The sequence below is a fragment of the Capricornis sumatraensis genome, chromosome 12 (assembly GCF_032405125.1).
Source record: "Capricornis sumatraensis isolate serow.1 chromosome 12, serow.2, whole genome shotgun sequence".
Taxonomy (NCBI): domain Eukaryota; kingdom Metazoa; phylum Chordata; class Mammalia; order Artiodactyla; family Bovidae; genus Capricornis; species Capricornis sumatraensis.
The window spans coordinates 92,114,045-92,130,033 of NC_091080.1; the positions used below are offsets into that span (position 1 = coordinate 92,114,045).

General features: G+C 44.9%; 1 protein-coding gene across 1 annotated transcript in view; it reads left to right on the forward strand.

Annotated features, from left to right (window-relative positions):
• Positions 1-15,989, forward strand: part of MYO16 (myosin XVI) — a 397,000-nt gene that overhangs the window by 68,728 nt on the left and 312,283 nt on the right. The window contains exons 4-5 of the mRNA XM_068984571.1: positions 1,509-1,617; positions 10,100-10,224. Coding sequence (XP_068840672.1) covers positions 1,509-1,617; positions 10,100-10,224 — 234 coding nt within the window. The remainder of the gene's footprint in view (positions 1-1,508; positions 1,618-10,099; positions 10,225-15,989) is intronic.

Consider the following 15,989-nt stretch of genomic DNA (forward strand, 5'->3'; position numbering starts at 1 on the left):
TTGGCCTGAGTTTAGTGACAGGTTTTTGGGAGGAGACATACGGGAAATCTTGCCTAGTAAATTTTATGGAGCTCATTAAAGAAGGTAGAGACAGGGTAACAATTGCTGTGACTACTTGTTTATTGATAAGGATGAAAGCACGTCCGTCATTGTGTCTGTGCTGGGGGAGGGGGAGCGTTGAGCAGGTGGGCTCAGAGGTGCCTGAGGAACAGAGTCTGTGAAGCTGAAAGTTGTCTGATAGTCGTGTCTGGGGTACTTCATCCATTAGCATCTCTGGATGATGCTTTTTTATTGGAAAGCAGTTTCTGGAAAGAGAAAAACCAGCCAGAAGCCATGAGCTCAGGCTTTATTAAAGGGACTGTTGTGTGACTGTGTTGGACTTCCCTGTGGCTCAGATGGTAAGGAATCTGCCTGCCGTGCAGGAGATTCGGGTTCGAACGCTGGGTGGGGAAGATCGCCTGGAGAAGGGAATGGCCACACACTCCAGTATTCTTGCCTGGAAGAATTCCATGGAAAGAGGAGCCCGGCGGGCTACAATCCGTGGGGTCAGGCTTCATTAAAGCAATGGTAGCATGAGGACAGCTCTCCAGTGAGTTTCTGCGGAGAGCAAGGAGCATAAGGATTTAGCAGGATGGTCTGGGGAAGCTCGGAGTTCACACGGGACGTCAGACTCCAAAGGCAGGGCCACTGTGTCGTGTTAGGACAGCCAGGCCACTCTAGTACAGCGGGCACAGAGGTGTGCCTGGCTCAGCAGCCAGGGACTGGTTATTTGGGGTTTTACAGGGGGTTTGTGGAGGCGGGGCTTCCCAGGCGGTGCTAGTGGTAAAGAACCCACCTGCCAATTCAGGAGACAAAAGAGAGGCAGGTTCAATCCCCTGGTTGGGAAGATCCCCTGGAGGAGGAAGTGGCAACCCACTCCAGTATTCTTGCCTGGAAGAATCCCATGGACAGAGGAGCCTGGTGGGCTGCAGCCCGTGGCGTTGCAAAGAGCCAGACATGACAGCGTCTTGTGGCACAGCATGGGGGGTAAGGGTGAGGACGAGTACTTGGGGCTGGGGTCTTGATCCTATCAAGGGTCAGTTGAACCTTTTGGTCCATCAGAGTTGATCACAAAACATCTACTATAATTTGTCTTCAAAAAATAACTCCAATTTCCTATGGGATCCTTCCAGCTGTATCTAATGCAAACTTTCCTGGGTCAGTTTCCTAAATAGGATAGAAATGCAAGTTTTGATCTGCTTTCTGTGTTAACAGTTGTTGATGTTAATTTGCTCAGTCATGTCCGACTCTTTTCTACCCCATGGACTGTAGCCCGCCAGGCTCCTCTCTCCATGGGATTCTCTGGCAAGAACACTAGGGTGGGTTGCCATTTCCTTCTCCAGGGGATCTTCCCAGCTCGGGGATGGAACCCGAGTCTCTGCATTGGCAGGCAGATTCTTTACCACTGAGCCACCTGGGTAGCCCTTATGCTAACCGTGTCCATGTTCATTTTTCTTTTCCGCTTGTAGGCTGGAGCCAACGTCCTTCTCCAGGACGTCAATGGAAACATCCCACTGGATTATGCCACGGAAGGCACTGACTCGAGCTCCATCCTGCTGACCTACCTGGATGAACATGGTAGGCTGATGTTGCGAAAGCCATGGAACAGTAGATGAAGAGAGAGAATGGTCGAATTCTTAGTGCATATATTTTAGGCGTGAGTGCAGACAGATGGCATTCCCCTTGATTGTGTGAAATGAGGTCTCGTTCTGGGCAGCGTTTTGTAGTCAGTTTCATCACCGCACGTTTGCAAGCTGGCATAAATCTGGAGGCCAACCGTAAAGGGACATTTTAACAGGGCCCCAAAGTCCCTAATTAGCGGGACTGGGTTTGGAATTATAATGTCTTGTCTCCTGGGAGGGGAAGAGAAGTGAATCAGCACAACTGGATCTGGGGCTAATGAGCGCGAGGTCACGTGCAGTGTCTTTTCTTGGGAGAATATGTCCAGCCTCCTAAGCATCTCATGCAGGTGAGCGAGGGCTCAAGTCAAGGGCAGTCTGCCCAGCATCTCTGCATCCATTCCTGGGGCACCTGGAAGCTCAACCCTTGTCAGAAGAAAGCCACGGTCAGTCCTGGTGCCATCCTGAAAAGCTGAGGCTGGGGACCCAGATATGTCTCCTGACAGAGAATGCTTAATTGCACAGCCCCGGTGTGTAATTTCATGAGTAAGTCCAGCCTTGGTCAAGTGGGAGGCATTAGAAACCCTGAGTTCCATATGGTCTTAAACTGAAGAAGTATGCCCCGTCTTTAGTTTTTTTTTTTTTTTTTTTTCTTTCCGTGGTTCAGGTATAAATAACACCAAAGAAACTCCAGTCCCTTCAAGTGTGATCTTTTGTCAGAGAAACAGTGTAGCATGTCCGAGGGGCACGCCGTGCTGAGACTGTGCGCTTCTCACCTCCCAGAAAAGCCTGCACAGCTGCCTCTTTGTTCTGTGGGCCCTGCACCTCCTCCAGATCGTGCCTCTCAAAAGGTTTATTCTGAGGATGGCTTAGAATAATAATAATTAGTGCTTCGCAGCCATGGGTTCTTAAAAAAAATTGTCTCATTAATTCTGAAAGCAAGGTGAGGGATGTTATCTTCACTGGAGACAGTGTGAGCTGAGCTGTGGGTCACGAGTCACATCCCTGGGGGGACAGGCGGCACAGTGGAGTCACTCCCTGGTACCTGCTCCTTCCTGCAGAAGGGACCTCGAACTTTCTCACATCTCGTCAGCTATGAGTTGTCAGAGTCAGACCCCACGGCTTCCAAAGGGAACAAGCTGAAAGCTGCGCACATTCCACTGTCAGGAGGTTTGTTATTTGGATCTTTGCAAAACGTGGGGTGTCTCTGAGTGAAGAAAGGGCCTATCTGGGGCTGTCTTAATCAGCTGGGCCACTTTTGTAGCGTGGGCTTCCCTCATAGCTCAGTTGGTAAAGAATCCGCCTGCAATGCAGGAGACCCCAGTTCGATTCCTGGGTCGGGAAGATCTCCTGGAGAAGGGAACAGCTACCCACTCCAGTATTCTTCGGCTTCCCTGTGGCTCAGCTGGTAAAGAATCTGCCTGCAATGTGGGAGACCTGGGTTCCATCCCTGGGTTGGGAAGGTCCCCTGGAGAAGGGAAGGGCTCCCCACTCCAGTATTCTGGCCTGGAGGATCCCAGGTCACAACGAATCGGACGCGACTGAACGACTTTCACTTTCGCTTTTGTAGCCTAGTTTCCTGTTCTTCTCATTCATCTGTTTTCCTAATAGCTACAGTTGTAGCTCTTTCTGTTTGGAAACAAATTAAGCATCTTTATTTGTAAAATAATTAGCTTTTCTTCTACGCTTTTCCAACTCACAAGAAGATTTTGTTCCACGAGAACACTGAATATTTGCAGGAGTGGTATTGCTATTCCATATAAAGAAAGATAAGTGCATTCCTGATTTTAAAAATGATTAAGGAAAAAAATAAAAGGGAGATACTGGCTGGACGGTTGGGAGGAAAATCCATCAGGATGCTGGCTGTCACAATCTGTTTGTGAAATGCATGTTTGCCAGAACAAATTCAATTTAATATCTCTTACATTTTTAATTCTGTTTTCCATTTGTTGCTGCCCCTGCCCCGGCCTCTGCCTTGCAGTCGTCTGCCCCTCCCTCACCCCGCTCACAATCTGGTTCCGTTTCTGCCCGCATCCCTCCTCCTTATCTAGGTCCGCTGCCATAGTTCCAGTAAATACTGTCTAATTCGATTTATTTCCTGAGCCCTCCCTTGCTAGTGCCCTTTCAGAGTGATCTGTTGTGACAGCATAGACTGATACTGTTAGAAATCTCTCATATTCCAAGATGGGATTTTCATCATTCGGTGCACCGCGGTCTTCTCACTCGGCGCTGGAGCAGCTGGAGTTTTCCCTCTGCGTCACCCCATTTCAAATTGGGGTGCTTATCTTGCTGTCCCACCAGGACGCATGTGGCAAGAGGCAGGCCGGGTCATGAGCAAGTTGATTACACGGAAAATCGCTGGTCACAAGTTCTAATTGTACTGTCACCACCGACATACGCTGTACACATGGGCACAGCAATTAACCTCAGCTCACTGCCTGAGCTTCCTGGGCTGGAAGACAAGACTGAGGAGTTCTGATCGAGCATCTGATGCCTGTGACATCTCCGGTGTGCAGCAAAGCAGCTGGTGTTCGAGAAAAGCAAATTGATGGTAAAATGAGCTGGCAGAGAAAGAAGCGCTGCTGGGGGAGCTCGAGGTATCCAGGAAGGATGCTCACCGTGGGCAAAATGTTGTTCTTGTTCAGTCGCTAAGTCGTGTCTGACTCTTTTCAACCCCACGGACTGAAGCACTCCACTATCTCCCAGAGTCTGCTCAAATTCATGTCCATTGAGTCGGTGATGCCATTCAACCATCTCATCCTCTGTCGTCCCCTTCTCCTCCTGCCTTGAATCTTTCCCAGCATCAGGGTCTTTTCCAATGAGTCGGCTCTTCACATCAGCTGGCCAAAGTATTAGGAGTTTCAGCTTCAGCATCAGTCCTTCCAATGAGTATTCAGGGTTGATCTCCTTTAGGATGGACTGGTTGGATCTTCTTGCAGTCCAAGGAACTCTCAAAAGGCTTCTCCAACACCACAATTCAAAAGCATCAATTCTGGGATCAGCCTTCCTTATGGTCCACCTCTCACATCTGTACATGTCTATTGGAAAACATAGAGGTGTTTTTTCCAAGGCCAGGAAACATAAAGCAAAACTTTTTTACTTTGCTCTACATATAACTTCACCTGTAGCCCGTTCTCCTTTCTTTCAAATGCATCCTTTTAAAAGAAGGAGCTCACATTTATCTTCTGAGTTCCCTACCTTCTCCACTGAGCCCACCGACATTCAGCTCCTACCCCCACTGGCCTGGAAACGCCCTTCAGTGACTGCCGCTGCCCTTGTTCTCTGTCCAGCTGCCAATTTCCTGTTCAGTATTTCTTTACCTCCCCTGCCTGTGACATCCAGTGACCTTGCTCCCACTCTGCTCTGAAGTCTCCCCTCTACGAATGTCCCATCGCTTTTCTCCCTGCTCTTACTTTCCTTTGGATGCGCTGCTTATGCACCCAGAAGCCAAAACGTAGGTTGTCCCCAGGGCTTTGTCTTTGAGCATCTTCTCTCCACACACTGTCTCTGGCTCATCTCTCCCTTTCCTCGAGTACTTATCGCCCACCTGACCCCAGGGACATTGCTGAAGCTTAGACATCTTTCCAGACCTTGGATCTGCAGCTTTGTTACCTGTCCTGCGTCTTTGACTTGGATGTCAGATAAGTTGAAATAATCTGTCCGATATGGACTTCTTGTTGCCCTTTCATACGCCCTCTGCACTGCTTGCCTTTGCACCCAGGAAACTGAACACTTGACCATTACTTTTCTTCTCCTAAATCCCTCCCATTGAATTGTCACCAAATCTCACAGAGCCTTTTTCTCATCTCTGTAATATGCTCGCGTATGTCCCCAGCCAAGCTGTCGCTGCCTTGATTAACACTCTGGTCTTTCTATATGTTCTGGAACAGCCTTAGACACTAGTCGTCTTGCCTCCAGCCTTAGCCCTCCCTCCGCAGTTTTCACAGGACTTCCAGATTTTTCAGTCTCCAGATGACCTTGTATATTCCTCCCACTTAGCAAAGTTCATTCAGAATGCTGTTCCTGCACTAGCCCCTTCAGAATCACCCATCTTGGGGGTGACAGTGATCCCAGTTTGCCGAGGACAGTCCTGCAGTATACTTGTGGTCAGAGTTGGAGGAAAGGATTTGGTAGAGGTTTATGACACCTGTCTGGCATCCCTGGTTTATTTTTCTCTGCTGCAACGCCTTTATTTGCCTGTTAACCCTTTTTCTTTGAAGTATTGGATCTCTTAGAAAGCTTACCAAGAAGACAAAAACTGAAATTAGATGCAATTCTCGGAGCTTAACGATTCCCACTGTATAGTCATGGGATGGGTCATATCATAGCCTAACGATAAAATTATCTTTGAAAGCAGCAGAGAGTATCCCCAATACAGGATTGATAATGGAGAAAAGGAAAAGCTGAATTGTTGCAAAATGATATTACCTTAGGAGCGACAGTTAAGGAAAGTTAAGATAAAGTTCAGATTAACCTGAGGTGTTAATGTCTTTTCCGTTCCACACAAGCATTTATTGATATGATCAAATGTAATCAGGCAATAATAATTTGTATCACGTGTAATAACTTGTGCATGTCAGGTAAATGATTAGTTTCTTATGTTCTTAATTAAACAAAAAAATTACTAAACTCCAATCAAAATAATAAATCTGAGCAGATTGTTAGATTAATACACTTCAGTTGTGTCCAACTCTTTCAACCCCATGGACTATACACTCCATGGAATTCTCCAGACCAGAATACTGGAGTGGGTAGCCATTCCCTTCTCCAGGGGATCTTCCCAACCCAGGGATTGAACCCAGGTCTCCCACGTTGCAGGCAGATTCTTTACCAGCTGAGCCATAAGGAAAGCCTGCCAGAATCTTGTGTCCATGGGATTTTCCAGGCAAGAATACTGGAGTGCGTTGCCAGAGGGCCTTCTAGATCTATGGATGGAGCCCGCGTCTCCTGCTCAGGCAGGCGGGTTCTATGGATGGAGCCCGCGTCTCCTGCTCAGGCAGGCGGGTTCTATGGATAGAGCCCGCATCTCCTGCTCAGGCAGGCGGGTTCTATGGATGGAGCCCGCGTCTCCTGCTCAGGCAGGCGGGTTCTTTACCACTGGCGCCAGCTGGGAAGTCAATCTAAGCAGGCCGGCCATTAGTTTTTTCAAAAACTTGTTTGAAAATAAAAAAGCGAGGATTGGCCAGTTCAGCTCAGCCGCTCAGTCGTGTCTGACTCTTTGCGACCCCATGGACTGCAGCACACCAGGCCTCCTTGTCCATCACCAACTCCTGGAGCTTGCTCAAACTCATGTCCACCAAGTCGGTGATGCCATCCAACCATCTCATCCTCTGTTGTCCCCTTCTCCTCCCACCTTCAATCTTTCCCAGCATCAGGGTCTTTTCCAATGAGTCACTTCTTCACATCAGGTGGTCAAAGTATTGGAGCTTCAGCTTCAGATTGGCCAGTTACCCACCACAAAATAATAGGTTTCTTATGGGCTGTAGTCATCACGGTTGGTTTTTTCCCAGGGGTGTCTTAAGAAATTTGTTTGACCAAGAAATGAGGGAATTTCCATTCTATTGTTTTACCAAAAATATATCTGTGCTTTTTTTCCCTGAACACAGTACAAAAATCCAAAAGTTATGTCTTACTTGGTATCATATTTGATTCAAAATCAAGTTTTAAAATACAGGGATACAATGTCATATCCTTCCAGTCATATCTTTACAGCAGCGACCAGAAACAGATTGTTTCCCATAACATGTTGTAATATGAATAAGGCAGAAATGAGTGACAGCTCATTTCTGTTTTAATTTGTGTCTTTCATCTGGGCCCTATTCTTTTTTTTATCACTCAACGTTAATTGCATGTTTAAATAGTTCTCTAGAAGATACATACCATGTCAGTAAGCATGCAGCATTTAAAAGTGAGCAAAGCCATAGAGTGCTGTAACCATCAGGGTTTTCTGCTACTTCAACATCCAAACTGAACACTGACATCTGAGAAATAGTGTTTTCCAAGTATAAATCCCGGGTCAAATTCCGAAATCCTTGAAGAAAGAGGACAGTGACAGTGTTAGCTGGTTCTTAAGAAACCGCCAGTGTGCCCATTGGGGAAATCTGTTAGTTTTGACTTCTGATGACCAGGAAGCTGAGATATGGCTGCTGGTGATTCTCCTTCCTGTTTCCACTACACTGGGTTTACGTTGAACAGAGTGTTTGAAATGAGCTGCGCTTTTGGCTTCACTTTGTTTGATCTCTCCCTGCCTCCTTATTGTAAAGGAAAACATCCCCGAATGAGTGGCAGGTGATGCTTGGACCGGAAGGCTGACTAATACTAAAACAATGGGTCCCTTTCATCGAGTGCTTCCTGGAAGCTATGTTTTCTGTGCTGTGTGTGCTTTGAGTCATTCTCATGCCGACTAGTGGAATAAACTGTCAGCCCCTTTTGCAGATGCAGAAACTGAGGCAGCGGATAAGTTACCTGACCCCATCAGTACAGCTAATAAGTGCAAGACACAGCACTGAAGCTCTGGACCATCTCTGCTCTGGACTTCGTCCAAGCTCAGGGAAGGAGGGCTGCAGTAAGGCCGGTGTGGCATGCTCACAGGGGACATGACCGCTGATGGGCACTATGCCAGCCTCTGCCAAGCAGCCGGGTCTTACAAGTGTTACCACTAGCTTTGTTCCTCTGGGATGTGTACTTTATCTGTGATGGAGGTTATGGAAGGCGAGTCTAAATCACTTTCCCAGAGTCCCACCCTGGGGAAGACAGCTACGGTCCACGGGAGCCAGGAGGACCGCACTGTCGTTTTTGGTCGAGCCCACTGCTGTCTTGCCATTTTTGCAGCAAGGATTCAATCAGACGAGAGAGAGAAATTCTCAGGAGTGTAGCTGGCTCACAGCAAGCACTTGCTCAGATACAGATGTCATCTCATGTCACCTGCATCTTGAACAGCATCACTAATATCAGTGTTTCCATTATTGCTACTTTCATTTGGAATGATGTGGATTATTTCCCCTTAGTAAACACCTCATATGTCCAGGAACCAGGGCTAGGAACAGGAGATGCAGAAATGCAGAGAAATACTCGCTACCATGGAGATAATGCCACCGTGAAAGCTCAGGTTGGATACAGGCATGAATGTGCTTCCCTGGTAGCTCAGCTGGTGAAGAATCCATCTGCAATGCAGGAGACTCCCGTTAGATTCCTGGGTTGGGAAGTTCCCCTGGAGAAGGGATAGGCTACCCACTCCAGTATTCTTGGACTTCCCTGATGGCTCAGATGGAAAAGAATCCATCTGCAATGCTAGAGACCTGGGTTTGAATGCTGGGCTGTGAAGATCCCCTGGAGGAGGGCATGGCAACACACTCCCATATTTTTTCCTAGAGAATCCCCATGGATAGAGGAGCCTGGTGGGCTACAGTCCATGGGGTCTCAAAGAGTCAGACACATCTGAGTGACTGACTAAGCACAGCACAGAGGTGTGAACAGGTGAGCTGACCTGAATCTTTGCTGCATAAGCCACCCACCTCAGTGAAGCCCAGTTCTCAGTTCTCCCCTCAGTTTATTTCTTCTTATTAGCATTAGTCGTCATGAAAGGATCAATTGGAGCATCCTTTAAAAATATTTTAAAGACATTTTAGATATACAGGAAATTTGTAAAAATAGTACAGAGAGATCCCAGGTACCCTTCACCCAGCTTCTTCTCACATTCACAATGTACACAGCCCTGGGCTTCCCAGCTGGTGCAAGTGGTAAAGAACTCACCTCCCAAGGTAGGAGACATAAGAGGCACAGATTCAGTCCCTGAGTTGGGAAGATCCCCTGGAGGAGGGCATGGCAACCCACTCCAGTATTCTTGCCTAGAGAATCCCATGGACAGAGGAGCCTGGTAGGTTATGGCCCATGGAGTCGAGAAGAGTCAGACATGACTGAAGCGACTTAGCATGTGCGAATGAATGGTGCATTTATCCAAACACTGGTACAATAATGTTATCTATAACACAGCCTTTATCCAAAAATTTCCAGTTTTCCCACTAAATCCTTTTTTTATTCCATTCCTTTTAGAAGCAGCTATTTTAAAGAGAAAATCATAGGGAACAGAAAGCATGTCTTTAAACTCATTTCAATTCAGTCCAGGTACTTTACAATACTTTGGGCAGTCTCTGCTGATGATTTATAGGAAAACAGAAATCCATGGAGAGATCCCCATGGCTAAGGCATTCTGTCATATTTGGGGATATAAAAGGAAAATTATTCAAGACTATCTTCTGACTGGAAGTAAGACTGCATGCCAAGAGAAACAGTTATAGCTGCTTTGAATGAGAATTCAAAGTGGAAGTGGGGCTTCAAAGAGGAACACACTGAAATATACAAGATAAGATGGAATTTTTACCCCCAGCAGCTGAGAAACAGCTCTACATTGTGTCTGAAAGGCTCTCCCCCCTTCCCTCCAGGAGTGGATCTCACTTCACTGCGGCAGATGAAGCTTCAAAGACCAGTGAGCATGTTAACAGACGTCAAACACTTCCTGTCCTGTGGAGGAAACGTTAATGAGAAAAACGATGATGGCGTAACGCTGGTGAGTCACAACGCTTCACTAGGAGACACTGCTTACATTGCGAATGTGCATTGGTTTCAGAATCCTAGAATTGGGTGTCATTAACTCCTGAATAAAGTTTTTTTATTTTTCTGATTATATCAGTAATACATACTTATTGCAGAAATTTTGCAAAACAGACATACAAAAAAAAAGTGCAAATAACTTATACCATCACCCAACATTTTATCAGTTGATATATTCTCTTTAAGCTTTATGCATGTTTTTCCTACAAATTTAGAGTAATTTTTATATTATTTTTGTCATTGTGAGACTTCTGAGCTGCAACTTACAGAAGACTGTTTTCATTTTAAGCAAAAGAACCTATGTTACTCTGATGAATGAATTTCTAAATTCAAACAAATGCCTGCCATTGCTTTTTAATGCTCTCAGGCACAGTTGCATTAAATTGAACACATAACAATTAAATGTGGACTCATTTGGATGTAAATACAATGTCTTATCATCACAGGAAGAACATTTGGTCCTATTGACCCATAAAAATTACTTGGATCGGGCATGCTGGGGTTAGAATTAATTATTATGGAGATGAATGTGTTGTCTCAAGGAAGTAAGCTACAGAAGCAAAAGGGAAAAGCTCTGAACCAAGGGGTGCACAGAAGCAGTTGCAACCAATTTTAGAAAATGATTCCATTTCTACTATGGGAAAATATGGTGTGAGGTTGAACACAGTAGATGAGGAAAGCAGTGTAACTGAATGAATAAGACTTGTGTGATACCTGATACCTTTATAGATTTATTAAATGCAAATTAAGTGCCTTGAGACTTCTCAATAGAGTTATCTTCCTGGACATTGATGTTGATCTTTGGAATATAAATTTCAGAAGACTACCGAAAACGGAACTCTAAGCTGTAAGAAAACAAAGCAGTTTTAGAGTTTATTGAAAAATAACACCTTCAAATGGAAAAAATATTCCAACTCGTTTATTGAGGAAATATTTACTAACTGTGTCCTGTGTACAAAATCATGGTGAACAAAACCACAAAAGTCCCTCTGTCTTTGTCAGGGGCTCATATTTTGCTGGGGAAGACAAACACTATGCAGTATAAGTGGGCTAAGTAGATGGTGCATTGATAGTACTAAACGCAAATCAGAAATAACACAAACAAGGCCGAGACGTGGTCGATACGCAGTTGGCCTTTTGAGCTCAGTAGACAGATAAGATCTCACTGACATGAAGAGCTTGGAGTGATGAGCTGCAGGAAGTCTGCCCACTCTGCAGGCGTGAAGGCGGGGTTCTGCAGGCTGAGCAGTGGGAACACAGAGGTCCTGAGGCAGGGCCGGGTGCGCTGTGACTAAGGAGCAGCTAGAAGGCCAGCGTGGCTGAGCAGAGAAAGCAAGAGGAGGCGGCAACCAGGACCGGCCCATCCCGGGTCTGGTGGGCTCCTGGGAGGGCCGCGGCAGTTACTCTGCGTGAAGTAGGAACGCACTGGAGAGTCCTGAGGAGAGGATGTTGCCTCAGTTCCGGAAGGATCTTCACTCCACCTGCTGTGATGAGGATGTACTGTCAACGGGCAGGAGTGGAGCTGAGTCCAGTGAGGAGGCTCTCGTCCAGCAGGTGGTGATGCGACTCAGACCGGGACGGTAGGCGCTGCAGCGGTGAGAAGTGGCTCGTGTCTAAAGTCCACGTCAAAGCAAGGCCCGCTGGGATTTCCTGATGGAAATTCGGTGAGAGAAGAGGCAAAGACTTTAGCGTGACCCTGAATATTTCTAGTTTGAGCAGCTGGAATGCTGGCGTTGACACTGAATGAGAGAAGAACGGGCTGAGGGCAAAGGAAACAGGGTGGATTCTGGAAACACAAAGTTAGAAGTGCCTCTTACCCATCGTCATGGAGGTGCTGAGTTTGTGACGGGTTATTGAGTCTGATGCATAAAGGGTTTCTTAAAGGAAATCAACCCCAAATATTCATTGGAAGGACTGATGCCGAAGCTGAAACTCCAATACTTGGCCATCTGATGCGAAGAGCTGACTCATTGGAAAAGACCCTGATGCTGGGAAAGATGGAAGGCAGGAGGAGAGGGGATGACAGAGGATGAGATGGCTGGATGGCATCACGGACTCGATGGGCATGAGTTTGAGCAACCCCTGGGAGATGGTGAAGGACAGGGAAGCCTGGTGTGCTGCAGTCCATGAGGTCACAGAGCTGGACAGGAGTTAGCAACTAAATAATAGCAACAACTGGTGTCTGGAACTTGGGTGCTGTTCAGACTGGAGAAGCAGTGTTGGGATCTCTGGCGTGTTTGTGCTATTGAGGCCTTGACGCTGAATGAGGTCACTAATCTTATATGAAGGAAGGAGGACTGGGGACTGAACCGAGGAGCAGAGCCAAGCGGGAGGTTCTGCAGCACAGGGGGAGGGAGGCAAACCAGGAGAGGGAGGCGTCCTGGGAGCCCCGCAGGGAGAGCGGGAGGAGCAGGAGGCAGGAGGAATGATTAACCGTCAATAAATACCACTGAGAAGTCAAGTGGACAGATAGAGACTCGCTGCCAGGCTTAGTGACCGGGAGTCCTTGGTTTTCTCATCAGGGCAGCTTTGGTGGAGTGATGGGATCAAAATCAGACTGGAGTGGGCTGTTTAATTAATAGTTCATTTCTACTGTATATCTCGGGGGGGGGGTGGGGAAAGAAGGTACAGTCTGTTTGTAGGACATATATGAAGTTAGCCTTAAAAATGCATTCCAGTACACAGTAGGTGCAGATACTTATACGGAATGCTTAGAATAGTCAAATCATAGTGTCAGGAAGTGCACTGGTGGGTGTCAGGGCCCGAGGTGGGGGTGTCGAGGAGGGATGAGGAGTCAGTGATTAACGGGGGCAGAGCTTCAGTTTAGGAAAGTGAAAAATTCAGGAGATGGATGATAGTTTCAGTTGCACAACAACGCAGTGTACTTAGAGCCACAAACTATACAGTTCAATGTGGTTCAATAGGATGCTTTATATTGATATTACTTTTACCACAATAGAAAATTTAAAAGTAAAGATAATCAATAGTTGATTTAACACATGAGCTACATTAATTAAGACGTCCAACTCATAGTAAAAACCCAGCGGGCTCTCTGTTTCTTAGTTAGGCAGAAGATATTACAGCTTCATGTTGTTTTTTTTGAAATCACAGCTAAATAAAAACAGCACACATGTTCAAAGGCCTGCTAAATTAAAAGGCTTGCAAACTTCAGAAGGTAAGCTATAGAGAGAATCAATACACAGCAATAAATTGCTCTCACCTCAGCCATCTTCAATTTTGACCCTCCTTGTGGCTTTTCTTTTTTATTGAACAGAGAACACAAGCGTGGCGTATAATTGTTCTGTAACAGCTGAATCTGGTTTTGTTATTGATATTGTGATCGTCTTTGAGCTTCGTACAGGGAAAGGAACAAAGAACAGGAGGCAGCCCTTCCCTGAGGATGCCAGCAGTTAGCAAGCGGCAGCCTCTTTGATTCTTGGGTCTGAGTTGGTTGGTCAATTATGTTAATACTTCGAGTTGTCTTTCTGTAAAGGGTATGTGTATAGTGTGTGCTTGCCTATTGTTGCTGATAATGATAAGAAGAAAGTCTTATCCACATACGGCTTCTGTATCCTAGTTGGAATTTCAGTTGTGACTCAAAATTGGGCATTATACGCCATGCTATTACACTGCAAAACAGATTAAACTGTCAACAAAAAACTCGGTGAAGATCTGCTCCTAGTGAGATGATTTTTATGCTGCCGCTTTTTCTTTCTTTTTAAAATCTGCAGTATAATAACCAAATGTAAGGTAAATCTTTTTAAAATTTTTTATTTTATTTTTAATGGAACTAGTTGATTTACAAGGTTTTATTAGTTAAAGATGTAAAGCAAACTGATTCAGTTATACATGTATATACACACACACACACACACACACAGAGGTGTGTGTGTGTATATATATATATATTCTGGATTTTTTTCAACTATATTTTATTATAAGATACTGAGCATAGTTCTCCACACTGATGGTAGAACTTTGTTGTTGGTTATTGTTCGTTATGTTGGTTATTTACTTTGTAAATGTGTATATATATTATATTTATATATTGTATACAAATACATATATATAGTATTATATAACTTTTTGTATATGTATAATTATATACAATAAGTATATATATAATAGTTTTATAGTAATAGGCTTCTCAGGTGGCCCTAGTAGTGAAGAACCTGCCTGCAAATGCAGGAGACACAAGAGACGCAGGTTCAGTCCCTGGGTGGGGAAGATCCCCTGGAGGAGGGCATGGCACCCCGCTCCAGTATTATTGCCTGGAGAATCATGAAGAGTTGGACGCAACTAACGGAACTTCACAGGCTTGCATATAATAGTTTATATATAATATATTTATAAATAATACTTATATGTATAGTGTATATTTTGTGATAACCTATAAGGAAAGAGGATCTAAAAATGAATATATATAAATGACTGAATCACTTCACTGCACACCTGAAACTAACGTGACATTGTAAATCAACTGTATTTCAACTTTCAAAGAAAGTTATGTGTTTCGCTTTTGTTTTGATGTTACCTGGGATTAGAGCTGCTTGCTGTCCTAGGTGTCACATGGAGAAGGAAATGGCAGCCCACTCCAGTGCTCTTGCCTGGAGAATCCCATGGGCAGAGGAGCTTGGTGGGCTACAGTCCACGGGTCGCAAAGAGTCAGACACGACTGTGCGACTTCACTTCACTTCACTCACTTTGATGTTACCTGGGATTAGAGTTGCTTGCTGTCCTAAATGTCACTAGTAGCCCCTGCTCTGGGCAGCTTTGCTACCAAATGAACCAAGATCATTTGCCTGTTAGTCTTTCCCTGGTGAGTAGCTCAGGAGATGACTGAAAGTTGGCCTCTGTTCTAAATGGTAGAGCAGGACTTTTGCCACATGGAAAGCAAATCTACTCATAAAGGGTTTGATCCTACGAACTTTGCGTCATTAGTATCAGGCTCTAACCACCGAGGGGACCTATTCTTCCTGCAGGCTTATACTGCACGTGAAAATCTGAAATCCACTTGCTGGTGCTTAAAGCACAACAATTTGCCAATCACTGGGTGATGATTCAGATAATATGCAATAAATTTAGAAGCAAGTGAAAAATGAATTCTTTAGGTGAATATGTATGTCAATTCATATTTTTCTAAAATATCTGTGGATACATTATTGATAAAATGTTAGTGAGATGAACTTTGTACGTAACAAAGTATGGCAAGATTAATGTGAAACTTAACCTCTGAATGTTTGTGCCTTAAGTTAGATTAAATATATTTGTTATTCTAATGTAGTTGAACGTACATACAAAACATAAACCTATAGATGTCACTATAGATTGAAGAGCATAATTAAGGCCCAAAAGCAATTTTTTTGCTGAATTTTATCAAAATTTATATTTGATAAACCTTTTGACTTTACTGTAATTTGGTCTTTGTAATAAAAATGGAAAGGAATTATGCTACAAAATTCTATGCGTCAAAACCTAGAAGTCCTTGTTTCAATTAGTTTTTATTTTTCCTTTCCTTATAGATCCTTCTTCTTAATTATTACGATTACAAAATCAACCATGTAGTTACTTAATAACCTAGTTTAAATTGAGTGTGATGATAAAGTGAAGTGTTAGTGGCTCAGTGGTGCCAGACTCTTTGCGATCCCATGGACTGCAGCCCGCCAGGCTCCTCTGTCCATGGGCTTCTCCAGACAAGGATACCAGAGTGGGTTGCCATTT